The 19,567-nt window shown below is 34.5% G+C and overlaps 1 protein-coding gene across 2 annotated transcripts in view; it reads right to left on the bottom strand.

Moving 5' to 3' along the window:
* Positions 1–19,567, bottom strand: part of agap3 (ArfGAP with GTPase domain, ankyrin repeat and PH domain 3) — a 1,735,421-nt gene that overhangs the window by 1,155,362 nt on the left and 560,492 nt on the right. For both annotated transcript variants that reach the window (XM_028803882.2, XM_028803880.2), the window contains exon 7: positions 12,725–12,852. In XM_028803882.2, the coding sequence (XP_028659715.1) occupies positions 12,725–12,852 (128 nt within the window). The remainder of the gene's footprint in view (positions 1–12,724; positions 12,853–19,567) is intronic.

Here is a 19,567-nt window from a genome sequence, read left to right as displayed (position 1 = left end):
CTGTAGATAGGATATAGCAGGTTGGATTATGGATGGATGGATAGTTTGAAATGTGCCAATAAGTGTCTTCTACATTATCTTAAAATATTGCTTAACTTTTATAAATTAAGGTCAAAAAATGTGATAAGTATAAAAATCTGACATCAATTTTCTAACAACACTAGAAAATGGAAGACAACACATCATATACTGTAAATATGAATATTAGTCACTTGCATGTAGTTGGCAGGAAACGGACCTTTCTATCTTAGAAGTAACCCAAGCCACAATAAAAAAAAAGATTTATCAAATCCTAATTTTACTATACTGGAAAATACAAACAATCAAAACAAATAAAACAGTAATTTCAGGTCACTCTGCATTTGACTTGCAAATGAACTAAACTTGAAAAAGAATGATAAGCAAATTTGACAGTTCCATTCTGTCACTGTTGCTATACTTCAATTTATATCACAGTTCCTAAATATAACTATACGTTTTTGCAGCCTTAATTCCAAAAATATAAACTTAATTCTGGCACTATATAATTTTCCATTATTGATTGTGATGGCAACAGAATTGGATAGGAAGGGTGACCTGTCAGCTACATCTGCCACATTTTACTTCCCTTCCTTTTGGTGTCTACAGCATCAAAATGTGATAGGAGAGCAAAAATGGTAGAACAAAGGTGATTTTGAAAGAGCAGAGAACACATAAAAAATACATTGCTTAATGATAGCGGTCAATGCTGTGTCATATATCTGCTTACAAAGAGTGATTGTTAATCTCTTTGGAGATAATTTACAAAGGGTTTAATTTAGCTACAGCATTTTCCAGGTTGGATAATGTTACTTAAACATTACGTAGCATGACTGATGATGATGACCTTTTCATTATGGAATTTCCTTAAGATACCCATTGTGGTGTCAATGTAATAAAGTTTCTTTGTAATGTTTTCCTTATTCCTTTATAGAATTACACTAAACCTTATACTAAATGCGTGGTTCTTTAACCCAAACAAACATTTTCTTTTGATTGAATTTATACATCTCTTTCTCTCACTCACAAACACACACATCTATATCTATATACTGTATACACACACACAAACATATAGTAATCTCTAAATCTCTAATCTTATATAAGTCTTTATATTCTACTGAGTCCAAAGAAGACAACACACAATCTAATGCATTCCTGGAAACATCACAGATACCACAAACAGATGCTTTAAGTGCTGAGGAACTGGATAAACCTCTAACGCTAACAGAATTACTAGACGCTATAAAGTCACTACAAAGCGGGAAATCATCAGGCCCTGATGGTTACCCCGTAGAATTTTATAAGAAATTCTCCACTCAGCTAGCTCCCCTCTTATTGGCAACATTTACAGAAGCTAGAGACAACCAAATACTACCTCAAACATTTCGACAATCATTAATCACCGTCTTTCCTAAACAAAATAAGGACTTGTTACAATGTGCATCATACAGACCAATTTCACTCCTGAATAATGATGTTAAGATACTCTCAAAAATCCTAGCTAGAAGGATGGAGAAAGTGCAGCCCTCGGTAATATCACAAGATCAAACTGGATTTATTAAAGGCCGACACCTATCTTCAAATCTCCGACGCTTGTTTAATGTTATATATTCACCAGCAAAATCAAACACGCCAGAGATATTACTATCATTAGACGCAGAAAAAGCATTTGATATGATTGAATGGAATTACCTTTTCACTGCATTGGAGAAATTTGGGTTTGGCCCGAATATTTGTGCATGGATCAAACTACTGTATACCAATCCAGAAGCTTCAGTTTGTATTAATAACATTTGCTCAGACTACTTTAAACTAGAACATGGTACCAGACAAGGATGTCCCTTGTCGCCACTGTTGTTTGCAATCGCTATTGAACCACTGGCGGTTCACTGCCGAAATTCTTATCAGATAAAGGGGATTGTCAGAGAAGGACTGGAACAGAAAATTTCTCTATATGCAGATGATATGGTCTTATATATATCAGACCCAGAAAACACTGTCCCTGCTGTTTTAACAGCACTAACAGAATTTCAAAAGATATCTGGTCTTAGAATTAATCTGAATAAAAGTATACTCTTTCCAGTGAATTCACAAGCATATAATATTAGATTAGACACCCTACCTTTTACCATAGCAGATCAGTTTAAATACCTAGGGGTAAATATAACAAGTAAACATAAAGCTCTTTATCAACAAAATTTTGGTGTCTGTATGGAAAAAATTAAGCAAGACTTGCATAGATGGTCAACCCTTCATCTCACTCTAGCCGGAAGAATTAACATTGTTAAGATGAATATCCTTCCTAAACTTCTCTTTTTATTTCAAAACATTCCAATACATATTAATAAATTGTTTTTTAAACAGTTAGATTCAACAATAACCTCATTCATTTGGAACTCAAAACACCCACGTATCCGAAGAGCGACCCTACAAAGACCTCAGGCAGAAGGTGGCATGGCTTTACCTAATTTTCAGTTTTATTACTGGGCAGCAAACATACAAGCCATAAAAACCTGGACACAAATAAATGAACATACACAGGCTTGGTCCGCAATAGAAGTAAAATCCTGTAGTACTTCTTTATATTCCCTGCTCTGCTCTCCAATAAATGCAAGTTATCGCAAATATACTAATAACCCAATTGTGCTTTACTCACTCAGAATATGGAACCAAATTAGAAAGCATTTTAAGATGGGAAATCTTTTATCAGTGCCACCTCTGCAAGAGAACCACCTCTTTCAACCTTCGCAAGTATATCCAGTTTTTAATACCTGGAAAAGTTTTGGGATTAAAATGCTCAGAGATCTTTATATAGACAACATATTTACATCTTTTGAACAATTACGTTCAAAATTCAACCTCCCAGCTACACATTTCTTTTACTATCTTCAAATTAGAAATTTTGTTAAACAGAAATTGCCCGATTTCCCCCACCTTGCACCCTCCACAATGCTGGAAAAAATACTGCTCAATTTCAAAGGAAATAAACACTATTTCCGCAATATATAAAATCTTATTAGAGTCCCTACCTTTCAAAGATCCAAGAGGACATTGGGAAGAAGATCTCTTAATCAATATATCAGAAAAGGAGTGGAAGGTAGCAAAGCAGAGAATTCACTCGAGTTCTATATGCGCAAAGCATAGAATTATTCAACTAAAAATTATATATCGAGCCCATCTGTCTCGCTTAAAACTGTCCAAAATGTTTCTAGGGCAGGATCCAACCTGCGAACGCTGCAACCAAGCTCCTGCCTCACTGGGTCACATGTTCTGGGCCTGCACCAAACTAACATCATTTTGGACAAAAATTTTTAAGTGCCTCTCAGACAGCCTTGATATCACAATCCCTCCTAACCCATTAACAGCTGTGTTCGGTGTTCTTCCAGATGGACTTGAATTGGAGAAGGACAAGCAAACGGTGTTTGCATTCACTACACTTTTGGCACGCAGACTTATTTTGTTAAATTGGAAGAATCCTAATCCTCCTCTTATAAGTCAGTGGGAAACCGATGTTTTATATTATTTGAAATTGGAAAAAATCAAATTCTCAGTTAGAGGATCTGTACAAAATTTTTTCAAAACCTGGCAGGATTTAATCAATATTATTTTAGAATAAGAGAAATAACTATTACCGCATTTAACTCCCTTCTCCATCTCTTATTTACATAGATATTTACTTCTCCCTTTCTTTTGTTTAATGTTGCCTTATTAAAAAGCCTTAAGCAATTTTCCTTTAGCTAAGCTCTCCTTCTCAGGGGTGGGGTTTGATTTGTCTTCAAATTTGTTGGGTTATAAATTGATCTGTTTGTATGGAATGATTACGATGAAAATTAATAAAATAAAAATATAAAAAAAAAAAAAAAGCATATATAAGATTTCTGCAAAAATAAACAGATATATGTATATCATTGATGACTGGCAGGAGTGTCCAAAAGCAAATAGTTTCAAGGAGTGGTTTCCTTATGAAATATGTGATGTAAAATTGAATGAAGGAGGCCTGGAAGCTGCAAATGGTGGACAGGCCTTTATTTGTGAGCTACGTCTCAACAATAGAGGAAAGAGAAACTCAAAAATCAAATGTTTAATGAGTTAGAAGACGATATTTACAAGTTTCAGGTGGGTTCATGGCATTTTTTAATAACTTCTTATACAACTGCAACAGCTGTAACAAGCTTATTCTTAAAACAAATAGCTAGCCACATATAAGATCCTACATCCTGAATGCTGGTTGCAGAACACAGTAAAGCAGACTGCTTTTCTTTAGCATCAACAAATGCAAAATATATAAGCAGATTCAATATGCTATTCAACTGTCCCTCGTGTCAATCTGTATCACCTTATTATGAGCTCTGAAGGCCAACAACTGCCAACGTAGTCTAAAGTATATGTAACTACTGCACATAGGTATTAATTCCTAACAATTACCAAACATTATTGTGCAAAAAACAGTACTGTAAATATAGTCAGAACAGTTGCTAATCTGTACTCTGGCTCTTCTGGAATATATCGTCATAAATGTATAGGACTACCAGTGTCCTTGCTAAATTAAATCTTAATTGTACAGATGGAAGTAGACCCTAATGAGAAAAAGCACAGCAAAGGAATGAAAGAAGACAGACTTGTACTGGTTTAGGACTCCTTCTGTCAGATGATGCAATGAGACAGTGGGGAATAATTTATTTATAGATGAAAAGCAGCATGCAATATACTGTATCACAGCACGCTTCCAATAGGTGTGGAATCAGCAGATGAGTGACGCTTAACAGGCAGATAATTAGTAATTCCTGAACACCTCTTGCGGAGTAATAAAAAATTTTGGCTGATAACAGTAAAAATTTGGAAAACACCTAACCCTGTTAAATGCAACATTGCATTTCTTTTATGTCTGCCAATTCACTCCTTATTAAGCATAACTTCAGAGTGAAGACCACCACTTTGCTCTTTTATTTTCCATTCCATTGAGGGTGTTTTATTTTGATTAAGAAAAGAATTCACTGGCATATTATCTTTATAGCCATTTCTCTAACATATGACTACTGTACCACTATGCTACTATGAGCAACAGAAACATCAAGGACATCTGATGTTGGTGTCCTTTTTATATGCAAAAAGCTTTTCATAATAGCACCATTACCTTCATAAATTCTTGCCAAACAAAGAGTGGGTGTAAAACTCTATCGCCCCTTTTGTTGCAGTGTGGCAGCAGAGATCGAGGAATTGTGATAGCTGAGCTTCTGACATGGCCAGTCTTATTCTGAAAAGTACTGATGCTTAACTGAATATGTAGGATATATCTTGTAGACACACAGCAAGTTTGTTCAATAGCTAAAATACTAAAAATCACTTGCTTTAGAAAATTTCAAAAGAATCTCTTATGACAACGGAGTGTCCTTTAAAGACAATTAAAGAAATGTAACAACTAAACCTCTGACCATACTGTCAAAGCTTTTTACACTATCAAATCATACATGGGTAAGACTTTCCATAGTGAGGTTTGTGCTAAGTGTGCTTGAATCAGTAAAATACTAACAGCATTTATGCATACTAAAGATGCCAAAAAATTCATGAGAACCTGCATTTTAAGCAGTCTCCATTTTAATCCGACTTATGGATAAATACATCCTAGCGTCTTCAGCATCTGAATGAAACTTAATGTCTCTTAAAGGTAGATAGCGTGTTATGAAATTTGTTTAGGTAAGAAAGCCAAAATTTTCAAGGAAATGCTGTTGTACTCACTAATCATGATACTGAGAGTGGCAACATGTTACTTGTTAATTAGTAAATACAAATAAGTACCTCATTGTATCTATAAATGGTAAACAGTTCTTAGCATATGATTATGATAAAATAAAAGACACAAGACAGATGATGAAGCACAGATTAAGACAGCAAGACTTTGGGCTATTTCATTCAGGTCATTCAAAAATATGGACAAGAAAGCTCAGGTTATATATTCATTCAGAAGTGCTGTGTGCTTCTTAGTAGCTCCCAAACAGCAAGTAGATTTTCCACTAGCCCTGACCATACCCAATGATACAGAAACAATGGTTATCATTATATGTTTGCTCCACTGACAGACAGTCTTGTCCAGTGTATTGTCTTCCAGGTTCAAAAGTAGAAAATCACTATGGAAGAGTGGATAGAGCGGGGATAGATATAGCTGTCATTGTCCATGATGGAACAAATGACATACATAAGGACAGGCTGTCAGGACTGCAATCCAAATTTTATTTAAAGAGTTAGGTGCCAAGCTGAGAAGCCAATCTGACAAGATGATCATCCATAAAGTTCTGCCAGTGGGCTCAAATCTTAGTGTAGGATAGAGTGGTATAGGTTTGTGGGGCATTGGGACTACTTCTGGAAGTGATGGGACCTGTTTCGCTGTGATAGGTTACTTTTGAGCAGAGAAGGTACCAATGTATTGGAGAAGGCCTGTCTAGATTTAGTATACTATAATAATCAGAACAGAACCAAAGAATTGAGCCATTGGGTTCTATTGATCATAATATTTCATAATAGTTCTCTGGCAGAGTGTATATTAAAAAAAAAAAAAAATTATAAAGCAAACTTTGAGCAGATACATCAAAGTCCCTGTAAGATTAATTGGGATACGTTTTTAAGAGCAGGGATAGTTGTGAAGATGTGGGGTAGGTTTAAAAGTGTTTTACATGTGATACAGGATAAGTTTATCCCTAACATTTAAAATCAGTGAGAAATGAAAGACAACTCGGTGGTGGATAAATAAAGACCTAAAAAGGATGCTGCAAAGGAAAAAAACAACTGTAAAAAGCACGTACAACTAGAAACTCCAACATATACTGTATCAGAGCATGAGTACAACTGTTAAAAATTACATTAAGAAGGCTAAAAGACAATTGGAGAGAAATATTGCAGAAAAGGTGAGGAGGAGGTAAAGAGGATTAGGATCAGTAAAGGTGGCAGTCAGCAGCATGCTCTCATGAAGGCTAATACCATAATATGACATACCCATCAAATCACTCCAACTTGTCCACAGGTTTGATTTTTGTCTTTAGGTGCTTAGGCAGGCTCGGTGTGCATGAGAACTGACAACCAATGAGTGCTTCTCTGTAAGTACTATTCATATAATGCAGTGATGAAGAACAAGGAATGCAGATGTTTTGAACATCACAGGTAAAAGAGAATTTCAACTGTCTAATATCTCATATTTTACATACCACAACAGAATGTAAAAAGAGTTAAAAAGGCTGAGATTGCTGCTGAACTTGCTGTACTTGTTTACCCTTTGTACAATGGCAGCTCATTCAGGAAGCATGGGAGTGAGCTTGTCTGTGCTGGGAGATTGGCACCCAGCTATTAACACTAGAATTACCAGAGTCTACGAAAAAACTCGTAGATCCGGCCCACCTTAAAACCGTTCTCACCTCTTTTTTGTCTTCTAAATGTGCCAATTAAGAGGAGCAGCGAGCAGCCGGCTATTCCATCCCCCACCGTAACAGAACGTTCACTAAGTTTTCCCAGCTCATGGCTTGTTTGATTATCTGGGAGTGACTGAACTGCTGGAGTTTTAGAATAGAAATAATAGATCGCTATTTGGAATACATGCATTTCATGCGTGTTCCGTTTCTACAGTAATCTGTGTAAACACATTGCTAAAACAGAAACTTTTTCATATTTTAGTAATAAATGTTACAAAATGTAGAATGTGTAAAGCCCGAGTTCCAAAGATCAAATAAACACTTCCACAAAAGCTTCACACACCATATAACAGTTTCCGTGGCGTAGCGCGCTAAGATTTGCTTCTCAGACCGAGTAGCTTTTCTCTGCCTCACAAACATGAGTTCAATTCCCCGCTGGGGATAAAGTGTTACTTCTTTTTTTTGTTTTTAACCTCAAACGGACATAAAATTTGTAAATTGGTATGCACTGTCAGTTAATGAGATCGTTATATTTTCATGTGGGATGCTCCTTTTAAAATATTTTTTTAACAATTGAGACTGCAATTAACATGAACAACTGTCCTTATAACTTATTTTTTTCAAGATCCATAACACACAGACAGACAGAGCACTGCGTAATACAGAGACAGACAGGCAGAGATATACAAACAAACAGGGAAGGCACATGTACTGAAAGAAAATAAATCAACATGCGCGTTGTTTCTGTAGCACTGAATGAGCTCACCCGCTCTAACATCACCCCTCCCCCGATCTGGCTCTCTAAGTAACAGCGCAAGTACAGACGCAAACCAAGTGTAATCAAGAGTACTGGTTCGATCCCCACTCACTCCTATATTTGCCGTTTTCAGTAGTAAGCTGCTCTTTTTGTTAATATTATACAGTACACACATGCACTTGATTTGTGTCTGTACTTGCGCTGTTACTTAGAGAGTCAGATCGGGGGGAGGGGTGATGTTAGAGCAGGTGAGCTTATTCAGTGCTTTTTCTTTCAGTACATGTGCCTTCCCTGTTTGTTTGTATATCTCTGCCTGTCTGTCTCTGTATTACACAGTGCTCTGTCTGTCTGTGTGTTATGGATCTTGAAAAAAATAAGTTATAAGGACGGTTTGCTGACTTGGAGCACCACTGCCTTCCTGTGCCACAGAGACGCGAGTTCGATTCCCAGCTTTGAAGAAAATGTTTTTTTTTTCCTCAAACGGACATTGAATTTATAAATTGGTATGCACTGTAAATCGTTAACTTTAAAATGTCAATCGCGGTTATTTCTGTTGATTAATTCATGCTTTTTTACTTAAGAGTCAGAACAGGAGCTTTTTCAGCTTATTCAGCTTCTGATCTGATTCAAACAGCGCCAGTATAACTTCACACCCAACCTGACGCTGTTCGTTTTCAAATAATATTGCATTACTTCGACAATGTTTTCTGATTGGTACTATTCGCGTCATAAAATGATTTCTTCAAAACGTCACATATATTTGTCTCTTTCTTTTTTTAAAATGTGCGTTGTAGCACTCAGCAACTGGCCACCTGCATGTTCTTGCGCACACTAAACAAGACAGCGCTATATGCAATCATCAGATTCAAATGTTAAGTTATATAGCACAGAATGGAAATCAGCAGTTCTTAGCATTCCACCACGCAAGCTGTCATATCAACCGCCTACTGTAACTTGCTTTCTTTTTTCTTCAGTTATAGTCTTGAATAAAAGTGCACTTGTTTTGTTATACTTTTACATCAACATATGTTCCTGTGTTTGAGCTACATGGGCATGCTCAAAAAATACACGTATAATGCCACGAAAAGTGCATGCAGACACTTCAGTTCGCAAGCATTGGTACGACAATGCAGTCACAAGTACACTGCAGAGCTTTAGCGCATCTTTATGTAAAAACAGCATCAGATGGGGAGTGTCTGATGATTGCATATAGCGCTGAAGTTACTGCTCTTTACTATGCTTTCCTCTGCATGTCCTGGAGTACAAAAGAAACAGCATACAGCAACACGTGGGGACTGGCAATACTGGGGGAAAAAAACACGCGGTCGTATGTATCGTGATACACTGCAGAACTATAGCGCGTCTTTATGTAAAAACCGCAGTGTCGGGTGGGGGGCGGTAGGGATGGATCCTGAACGCGACTGAGACAATGAAAAGTGAATTTAAAAAAAATAAAGCTAACCTTTACAAATATCATAAATTACACCAGCTGTTACAGACTGAAATCAAATGTATCTTTTTATTCTAAAATAGTGAAAATAAGAACACTTCTCAAATGGGAGTTGTGCAGGATCGAACTCATGACCTTCTGATTCCCAGTCAGCGACTGATACTGTTATGCCACGGAAGCAGTGATAGTTAAGTCATGTCAATGTCTCACACTAAGGCGGGTTTTTTTGGCGGTGGCTTTTTTTTGTATCTTTTGTGAAAGTGTTTCTTTGATATTTGGACTTCAGGCTTCATACATTATATAGTTTATGCCTACATTTTGTCAATTGCTACTAGAATATATAACACGTTTCTGTTTTAACAATGTGTTTACACAGATTACTGTAGAAATGCAACACATATGAAATGCGTGTGTTTCAAATAACAATCTTATTATTTCTACTCTAAAACTCCACTTCACTCCCAGATAATCAATCAAGGCAAGAGCTGGGAAAAACCTGTTTACGTTCTAAGTCGTTGGGGGGATGGAATAGCCAGCTGCTGGCAGCTTGTCTTTATCAGTACATTTAGATGACAAAAGACGCTGGCGGAGAGGTGAGAAAGGTTTTAAGAAGCGATTTAAGGTGGGCCGGATATACGAGTTTTTTCGTAGGCTCTGGTAATTCTAGTGTTAAATGTGACCTGACTGGCGATTTTCAGTCATGTAAATCGACATGGTCCAGCAATGAGATGAGCAACTGCAGTCTGCAAGTCTGATATACCCCACAACTAAAAGTCGTGCAATGTGACATCATCTTTACAGTTGTGGGGTGTCTTAGTGTATTCCAGGAAACATTCAGAACAAAACAAGAATGAACCCTGAAGAGAGTGACATTCCAAAGGTCATGCATGCACTGATATCAGCAAATTAATCAGCCTAAATTAACCTAATATGAATGTTTTCAGAATGCTAGAGAAAAACTGAAGTACCCACTGAAAAAGCTACAATGACACAATAAACGCATACTAATTTGAAAGAGACAACTATTAAGCTAGGGTTTGAAATGAGACTAATACCTCTGTGAGGCAACAAAACTAACCACTCATTACAAACCTTGTAATACTTTTAAAATCTTTCTAGATTTGAAAAAAAAAGTCAAATTATCTCTCTGTAGTACTTATTCTACAATCAACTGTACATAAAATTGCAAGGTACCATATATGGTGACTGAAACTCCAGATATCTGGCTTTCTTATAATATATGCAAAAGAAATCACTGGTCATAGGTAGTGCTAACTTCTGTAAACAAATTCTATAACTGGGGACCCTAATGAGATACTGTCAGTTGGACTGGACACAGTATAAAAGTTTATTCTGAAAGTAAATGAGACAGCTAATGAAGGATAACCATTTTTTTCATACTCATATGAATATTAAAGAGGCAGACCAAAGTGAGGGCATTTAATGTAGATAACAAAACAGTAACAGTAGAAGGAAAGAGAATGAGAAAATATGAATAATTTATCATGCAGGCAGTAGAGCTCATTACAATATAATAAACAGACTAAAAATAAAAAAAATGTAAACCAAGTGCCTTAAATATATGAAAATGATTTAAAGGAGGATTTTTTTCACTTCCACATCACTGTCAAAATCTGATGAGAGTTTGATACCAGTTCCTATGTTAACCCACTTTAAAGGCAAATATACATTTTATGGTTATGATAAAAAAATTACAATCTGTATGGTTTATTTTTATGGGTATGAAAAAGAAAACAAGTGACAAAATTGTGATGCTTAAAAATTTAAAAGCATGACAAAAATGGAGCACACATTTTAAAAAGTGGACAAAATATCTGCTATATTACATTTTTGCAGTAGCTGGGAGATATATGAAAAGTCGTCAAAAAAAAAAAAATCAGAATCTGTTTCCTATGTACAGTATTTCTGAAAATCCTGTTCAAATCTTACCAAGAAAATAACCAATTTTTTCAAAACATGTAAACTAAATTAGAATACTATATAAAACTTGATTATTCTCCAATTATATGAAAATATATTTCCAAAATTGAATTATGAGTATATTAACTTTACTCTTTTTCACTCTCAAGAGGTCAACACTTTCAAAAAAGTAGCAAAAGATGACATGTTAACATTTTAAATTGTTTATTATGATTTCAAAAGCAGAAAATGGTCAACACATTCTGGAGTACTTCCAAGCTTCTTTCTGTCCAGGGCATAAAATACATACTGCCTTAGACAGGCAAAAAACACAGTCTCATTAAAGTCCTCAGCCATTTTGTACAGGTACTTTTCTCCCTCACACTGCTAGTATATTCAGGAACACTTTATCCTTAGATCATTAGTTTACTCAACGGCTGCTTGCACTGACAGCTGCACAAGCATACCGGATAGTTTTTTATATACAGTATATATTGTCTAAAGTTGTAGTTCAGACATGGTGCTGTACTCATTATCTATTGTTTGTATTTTACTACTGTCACTAGTTTGTGAGAAACATGAAAGTAAGAATCTCATTGTACTACATACACCTGACAACACACCTAATTTGAACTATTACACATAAAGGAAAAATACTTGTTTATTCTTTTAATTTCCATTTGTCCCCCTGAAAATTGCATAGAGTATTTCTATGCTGAGAGGTGAGGGACATTTAGTAAAGAAGATGAATAGTAACACAGACTGGAACCGTCATACTAACTTTTAAGTAAGAATTTCAAATGTTTTAGGACATGAAGCAGCTCAACCACAAATAAAGCTACATATAAACTTGGTCATTTTAGGATTGTGCAAATAAATATATTGCATCCATTATTAATTTATCAAAACACCAAAACTGTACTGTATATACTAATTGCTCACTAACTGCTGAATGAAGCAAGTGTTAGAAATAGGAAGAACATTTCTTCTTGCATTATTTCTTGACATAATTTTACTTCCCTTACAGTTCTCAAATTAGACAGGTTGACACAAAAATAGCTTATTTCTTTCCTCTCCAAATTATATTAGTGCTTTCTGCACATTATGGTGCCTCAAGTATCTTTTAATGTAAGATTTCAAGTTAAGCGAGGCATTTTTAAGAGCACAGGTCAGACTTACCTGGTTAATATGTACAGATGGAATGGAGGAGGACGGAACTGAGGAATGGCTTGGAGAGTTAGGTAGGGATTTACATGGGCCTATTGACAGCTGTTGTTTCTTCCGTAAAGCAACCACTTTCTGAGCAACTGTTAAAAAAAAAAAAAATAAAAAAATATATATATACACATACACAAGTACATGAACACCTAAAAGTTGAAAATTTGAACTTTGTGTTCTAACATCTTAACGCAGAATTATTTTTCATCTTTATCTGTTTTTTCTTTTGTACACAAACATACACATACATGCATACATACATACATATACTTCGCCCATGATAAGAAGCCTTCCAAGTGTCTGAATTTGCACTAGAATAGAGTGAAAATCAAAGAGCGCTAATTAGGATTAGATGTTTTTTGTTCATCTACTGTTGACCTTTTTTCTATTACACAAAAATTTGTGCACGGTCACTTGATGTTGGAGTGAATATAATCTAAACTGTAATTTTCACTGAGAGTATTCAATAATACTGTGACAAAACCTCAATTAACATTTTGTCTAACAGAGTATGACAATTTCAAAGTACAGGTCATATATACTCATTTTTTGAGTAGAGCCTGTGTATGTGAGAGAGGGAGAGAGAGAAATATAGAGAGGATTTTTTTTTTTCTTTCTCCCACTTTGCGTCGATAACCATCATGGTTGCTTTAACCCAAAAGTATTGTGTCTGTTCTTACTTACTAAGGGTAAGCTTAGATTAACCCACAGCTGCTTCAGGTTTTTATTTTGTTACTGCTCTTAAGTTATGTTAATTGTACCCCTGACCACACAACCAGTCTGAGAGCTATTGCTTATTACTAAAATACATACTTAAAAACTAATAAAATATGAAGAGAAAATATTTATCATAATACTATACATATGACAAAGAAAATAAAATGTTTTTCATAATTACAAGTGGTCATATTATTTAATTTCTTCTGTAATGTGCATATCTGAAGAAAAGCTCAATTAAAAAAAAAAGTAGTTTTCACCATTTGTCTAATAAAATATATATATTCTCACACATTGATTCAATAAATTGACACTGGCAGTTAAACGCTGTTTAAATGTAAATATACCTACATTTACAGGTTTTAATCATTTTTAATCACTAATTGCACTACAGTGTCTTCTGCTGTTAAACTAAACATTTCCTATATTCATACAGTTTCCAGAACCTATACTGTTTAACACACACAAATAATAAACACAAGACAAACCTTTTAAAAAAGTCTCAAATCTATCAAATGTTCAGAAGATGTTTATCAAGAAAATACAAGGCTAACATGCTGAACAAGTAAAACAGACAAATTTTGCTGATAAGCTTACAAGCTTGTTTACCTGGCATTAATTTCAAATTCTTCTTCATCTGTACTTTTTCTAAGTGAAAACGCAAGCTACTGAACTTAACACACGCTCATTTACCGTCCAAAACTCAGATGAGCAGTGTTCTTTTTAATTAAAGGACAAAATACAAAGGTCTGAATTCATTAAAGTAGCTTTTCTTGTCATTTGCCTAACTGCACAGGACATCTCCAATTCTGTTTTCTCAGTTTATTACTCCACTTTATTTAACATAAAGTCTAATTTTCCAATCTTACCTCTTTCTTTGGTTATGTCTGTCTTATTGGTCTCTGTTTACAGAAAGTTCCCAGCAAAAAGACCTGCACTCCAACTTCCATAATACCTCTTGCGCTAAAACTAAATTACCAAAAAGCTTAGAAAAGCAGACACTAAAAAATAGTTTTTTGTGATCAGCCAATTTACTGATCACAATACAGTCTTTTGTAGTGAAAATGAGCCAGTTTAGATCAGCAGCCAATCGATCAGAGCATCACTAATCAAAACATTTAGGATCAAAAAACAGCTGTGACTGTATCACATAAAATAACAGTGATTTTTTACAGTATATTTAGCCCAGGGGTCCTCAATCATGGTCTCGGAGGGCCACAGTGGCTGCAGATTTTTGCTCCAACCGAATTGCTTAATAAGAAGCACTTATTGCTCAAGTAACACTTCTTCACTTTAGTTGTCTTGCTCGTAATGATTTTGAACCCTTATTGCTTATTTTAGTCTTAAACAGCAGTATTCTTGATTTTTAATTGCTCCTAATTAGCAACAACATGCAAATGACAAAAGAGACCAGCACTTCTCCATTTAGCTTGTTACCATTTACACCTGTGTGTATTTATCATGCACTATTGGGTTTAATTAAATACTTGGAAGAAAAGTGAAGAGAAAAAAGTGAAGGACTGAGAATTACTCATCCATTTTAGCCTTCAAATCATTTGGATGATATCCTTAGAAAGGGGAAGAAAATCTAGGAAATGAGAATTACCTGACATAGCAGAGTTAAAGCACTACCAAGCCATGAAATTAAACTATTGGCAAGAATTGCTTTCTAATGAAGCAACTGGAGGGCCGCAGCCACTGCGGCCCTCCAGGACTGTGATTGAGGACCCCTGATTTAGCCTTTCATTAATCCATGACTTGGCACATCACACGTTAAAGCAGCACAGAATACAAACTAACATATAACAGGGCATCTTTGGTGGAGAATGTCTTGAGGATAATAGCTTATGTCAGGTTATGCAGCCTTTATTTTCCCACAGGGAAATTTGTTTGCAACAGTAAAATACAAATATAAGGCATTGTTAAACAGATACAAGAAAGTAAGCCACGATGCAATAACTGAAAACTAGTGCTTCCATAATGACACACACTCAAGATTAGTACAAAGAAGAACAATTACCTTTAACAGAACACAAAATGACAATTCAGAATTTGGCAGCACCCGGACAAGTAATAGAATTCAAAATGCTCCTAGCTCTAGGAATAAAAGAGTTCTTAACCCCCAGTAACCTAAATCTGCAGAATAATGGCAAGTGCTGAAATCAAGCAAAAGAAGATGGCTATTGTCCGAGTGAACGGAGTTGGCCTTTTTTCTAACCTGCCTGTGATTAAGCTCAGTGACAGAGGTCTGCTGCAAACCAATAATTTTACTGTTCACTTTAACAAACTTGTCAAGATAGTTTATAATCTTAATGCTGAGGTTGCCAAACAAACCTATTAAAAAAGAAATAACAAAATATTTATTAAAAGGCTTGTAAAAAAACAAAACTGTCATTATTGCTTTGTCCACTTTAAAATAATTGAAGTTTCTAAGAAAGTATAACTGTTTCTGACCCTTCTTACAAACAATAATCAGAGAATGTTTCTCACATTAACAATTTTTGGCATCTTCTCTTAGAAAGAAATAAAAATTTAAGTTCATGGTGTATCCAGAAACAAATACGAGAGCAAATGTTTAAAATATTTTATAAAAATATTTTTTGTGGCTCTTGAATATTATGTCTTTATTGCATAGGAAGTCTTAGGTTTCTAACTATATAAAAAGGTTCATATTAAAAACAATCCCTAAAGTGTTGCATCAGAGTGTCATCTGGTGAATGCACCTAAGAATAAATCTTATACAACACAGCTAACTTCTATGTTAAACATAAAAAAAAAAAAATATTCACACATCAAAACAAAAAAAAAAAATTACTAGAATCAGAATAAGTCTTACTCGTGCAGTTGAATCATTGCATTTCAGAGCAGTGTACCATGTCTTTTCTTAGGCGCTCACCATGATTATGTATCAAAACACTTTTAACATTTCATTTCACAGAAGTTATTCCTGGGATCCCTATATATTCTTTTTATTTTCACCCTGCAGGGTGTCCTCAAACACAGCTATCTAGCATCTTTCACAAATAGAGCTGACAAATTATATGAGAAATGCCACCTACAGAGTGACAATAAACAAGGTATACTAACAGCTGAAAGCCTTGCTGGACAACCGTGACAGCTGGAAAGTAAACAAAGTTTAGACAGAATAATACTACTGCTCACTGTTATATGCATATATATCTGTATCAACAATATATTATAGGCAAAATATAACCCAACTTTACATGGAACCTCAAAGTATTTTAATGTAAAAGTAATCTACTAACAAATTTCTTATGGCTTTTTCTAAAACTCAAAGAAAAAAAATGAAACTATTAAACAAAATTCCTGTCAAAATAAACTACAATGCACAATTTTCAAGGTTCAGGAGATATGGCTGAGTGACTACAAATTTAAGCCCAACAACTGTTTTGCTATGTATTTCCAATTAATTAATTAATATAAATTGTATGACTACCGATAATATAAATACCTACCACTAATGAAACTGCAGCATATATGTAAAGGACTTTGTTTTCATTATGACAGATTCTTGAATAAAAGAAGTAAAGGGGTGAAGCCCCATTTTGAATGTCAAGTGGAACATAATTTAACTTTGTTTACTTTTGCAATACCCCAGTTGCACTTTATTTATATAATATTTATTGATTAAATCCTAGGGATGACTCATGTGATTCATATAAACAGCCCCACATTCTGGAATGGTTGTTATAGCATTGTTTACTTTATAAATAAAATATTATGTTATTTTATATTATATTATTAGTGTTTGAAGAGACTAAAATCAGCAAAGTGAAGTGCAAATGCATATGTTTACTTGCACATGGTGAGATCTGAAGATAACATAATCCAATTCCATTTGATGCATTTACCTAGTCAAAACAGAGTTAGTGCAATTTCTTACAAACATATGGGGATGGTCTCCTGCCATTAGCTAGGTAAGAAAGCATTCTTTCTAAGTAAGTATTTGTACTTGACATAGGAAAGTGATAAATAGATAAACGGCTGAATTGCTATTAGTTTAAACAAAGTACCAACAGACAAGGCTAAGATACTGTTTTTCACAGAAAATAAAGTATCACTGGCTTCAGATTCAGAGTACTAGAATTGCTGGAGTGTCTTCACAACCTCTGACATTACCTTTTTCGAACTGAAGGTTATCAACATCTGTTCATATGTCGACAACAGCTTATACCATCATTTGTGAATAATTTAACAATTTAGGGCATGAAAAATGGTTTTGGGGATAAAAATGTCAATGTAAGTTAATACTCAGAAATGAGCAAAAGATAATAAGTAATCAAACAAATAAAAGATTACTATGAAGGAGAGATATGTTTCGTCTATGCAGTCCTCACACCAGGTGTGCATGTCACTAAATCCACGAGCAAATGCCATCAACTCTTTGCAAGTATTTGAAGCATTAAGCCTAGAATCATATTGGACATTCTTTAGCATTCAGTTGACATTACCAACAGAATATCCCTTTGCAATGTTTCATTACTAAATGAAGCAGTATACAACAAATACTCAAACAACTTTTGATGCAAATTAACAATATACAGCCTGGACTAATAATTAGGTAGAATAAATGACAAGAGTTAAATGATCTAAATATTTTTGCAAAACCTAAACAAAAGAAACAACAAAACCACTTGTTCAACCTTATATAGCACCTTCTGGAAAGTGAGAAAATGTTATTTTTGCAGTACCAATATACAACATAGCACTACAATATTGTGTCCATATAAATGTATGAATGATATAGAAAATTATATGCATTTGTATATTCATTCAGTCATGCATTTTCCTTATAATACCAATGTATATGCTATGAAATCTATACTAAACACTGATGTCCTAATCTTTCCAAAACTATAAAAAAAAGAAATGAAAAAGATTGCTGGTTTACTTAATTATCTCTACTATTTCAAATAGCAGAGCGGAATAAGCGTTCAAGGTCTCTAGTAATCTACAACTATAAAAATATCTCTTTCATATCACAGAAAGCAAATGTAGGAATATACAAAAAATAATCTGGTTTTGTCTAAAGATACTCCTCAACAACCAAATAAAAGGAAAACTTTAAAACCATGTTATGTAGAGAATGATTCCCTACCACAGTATTAAACTGACAGGTATTGCAAAATGTGTAAGAGAATCAAGTTATCTTTGTGAGGAGGTTAAAATTGTTTTAGTTATTGGATTCTTTTAGTCATGGATTATTTTGTTTAATACAATAATTTGGCAACAGAATTAACATGAACTTCAAATTCACTTCTGCTAATAGTGTAAATGTAATCCAGATATTTTACATTCCAGGCACACCCAAAGACATATTAATTTCTTTAAAATATGTTGCATATAATACACTGCAAGTAGAAAAAAAATTTCACTGTGCTACTAAAAGTTTAGAATGTAAAGTAACCGAAGACTTGCGTTTAAATTCAATATACTATAAATAGATTAAACCTTGAAAGTCAGCAATCTTAAAATTGAGCAATACACGCATTATTTATTAAATATACATATATATATATACATATATATATATATATACACACACACATTATATATATATATAAATATATATTATATATATTATACATATACATATACAGTGGAACCTTGGTCATGACCATAATTCGTTCCAAAACTGTGGTCGCAACCCACTTTGGTTGTGAACCAAAGTAATTTCCCCCATAGGTAAATACAATTAATCCATTCCAGACTGTACAAGCTGTATGTAAATATATATATGCTCGCTTGCACTCTCTCACTCTCTCTCGTTCACTGCACAGGAAGAGACTGAACACGTGCGGAAATCATCGGCGCATATGAACCGGAAGGGAAACTGGCTTGTTTGTCACCCAAGTGTGTGGTCGTGAACAGATGCAAAACTTTGGCAAACGTTTTGGTCGTAACCCGATTTCTATATGGTCCAAGACGTTCGTGACCCGAGTTTCCAATATGTGTATGTATATATATATATATATATATATATATATATATATATATATATATATATATATATATGTGCATATATGTATGTGCATATATGTATGTGTGTGTGTATATATATATATA

The sequence above is a fragment of the Erpetoichthys calabaricus genome, chromosome 6, assembly GCF_900747795.2.
Source record: "Erpetoichthys calabaricus chromosome 6, fErpCal1.3, whole genome shotgun sequence".
Classification (NCBI taxonomy): domain Eukaryota; kingdom Metazoa; phylum Chordata; class Cladistia; order Polypteriformes; family Polypteridae; genus Erpetoichthys; species Erpetoichthys calabaricus.
Note: the sequence above shows the minus strand (reverse complement) of the source record. Positions and strands in the feature narration are given on the sequence as shown.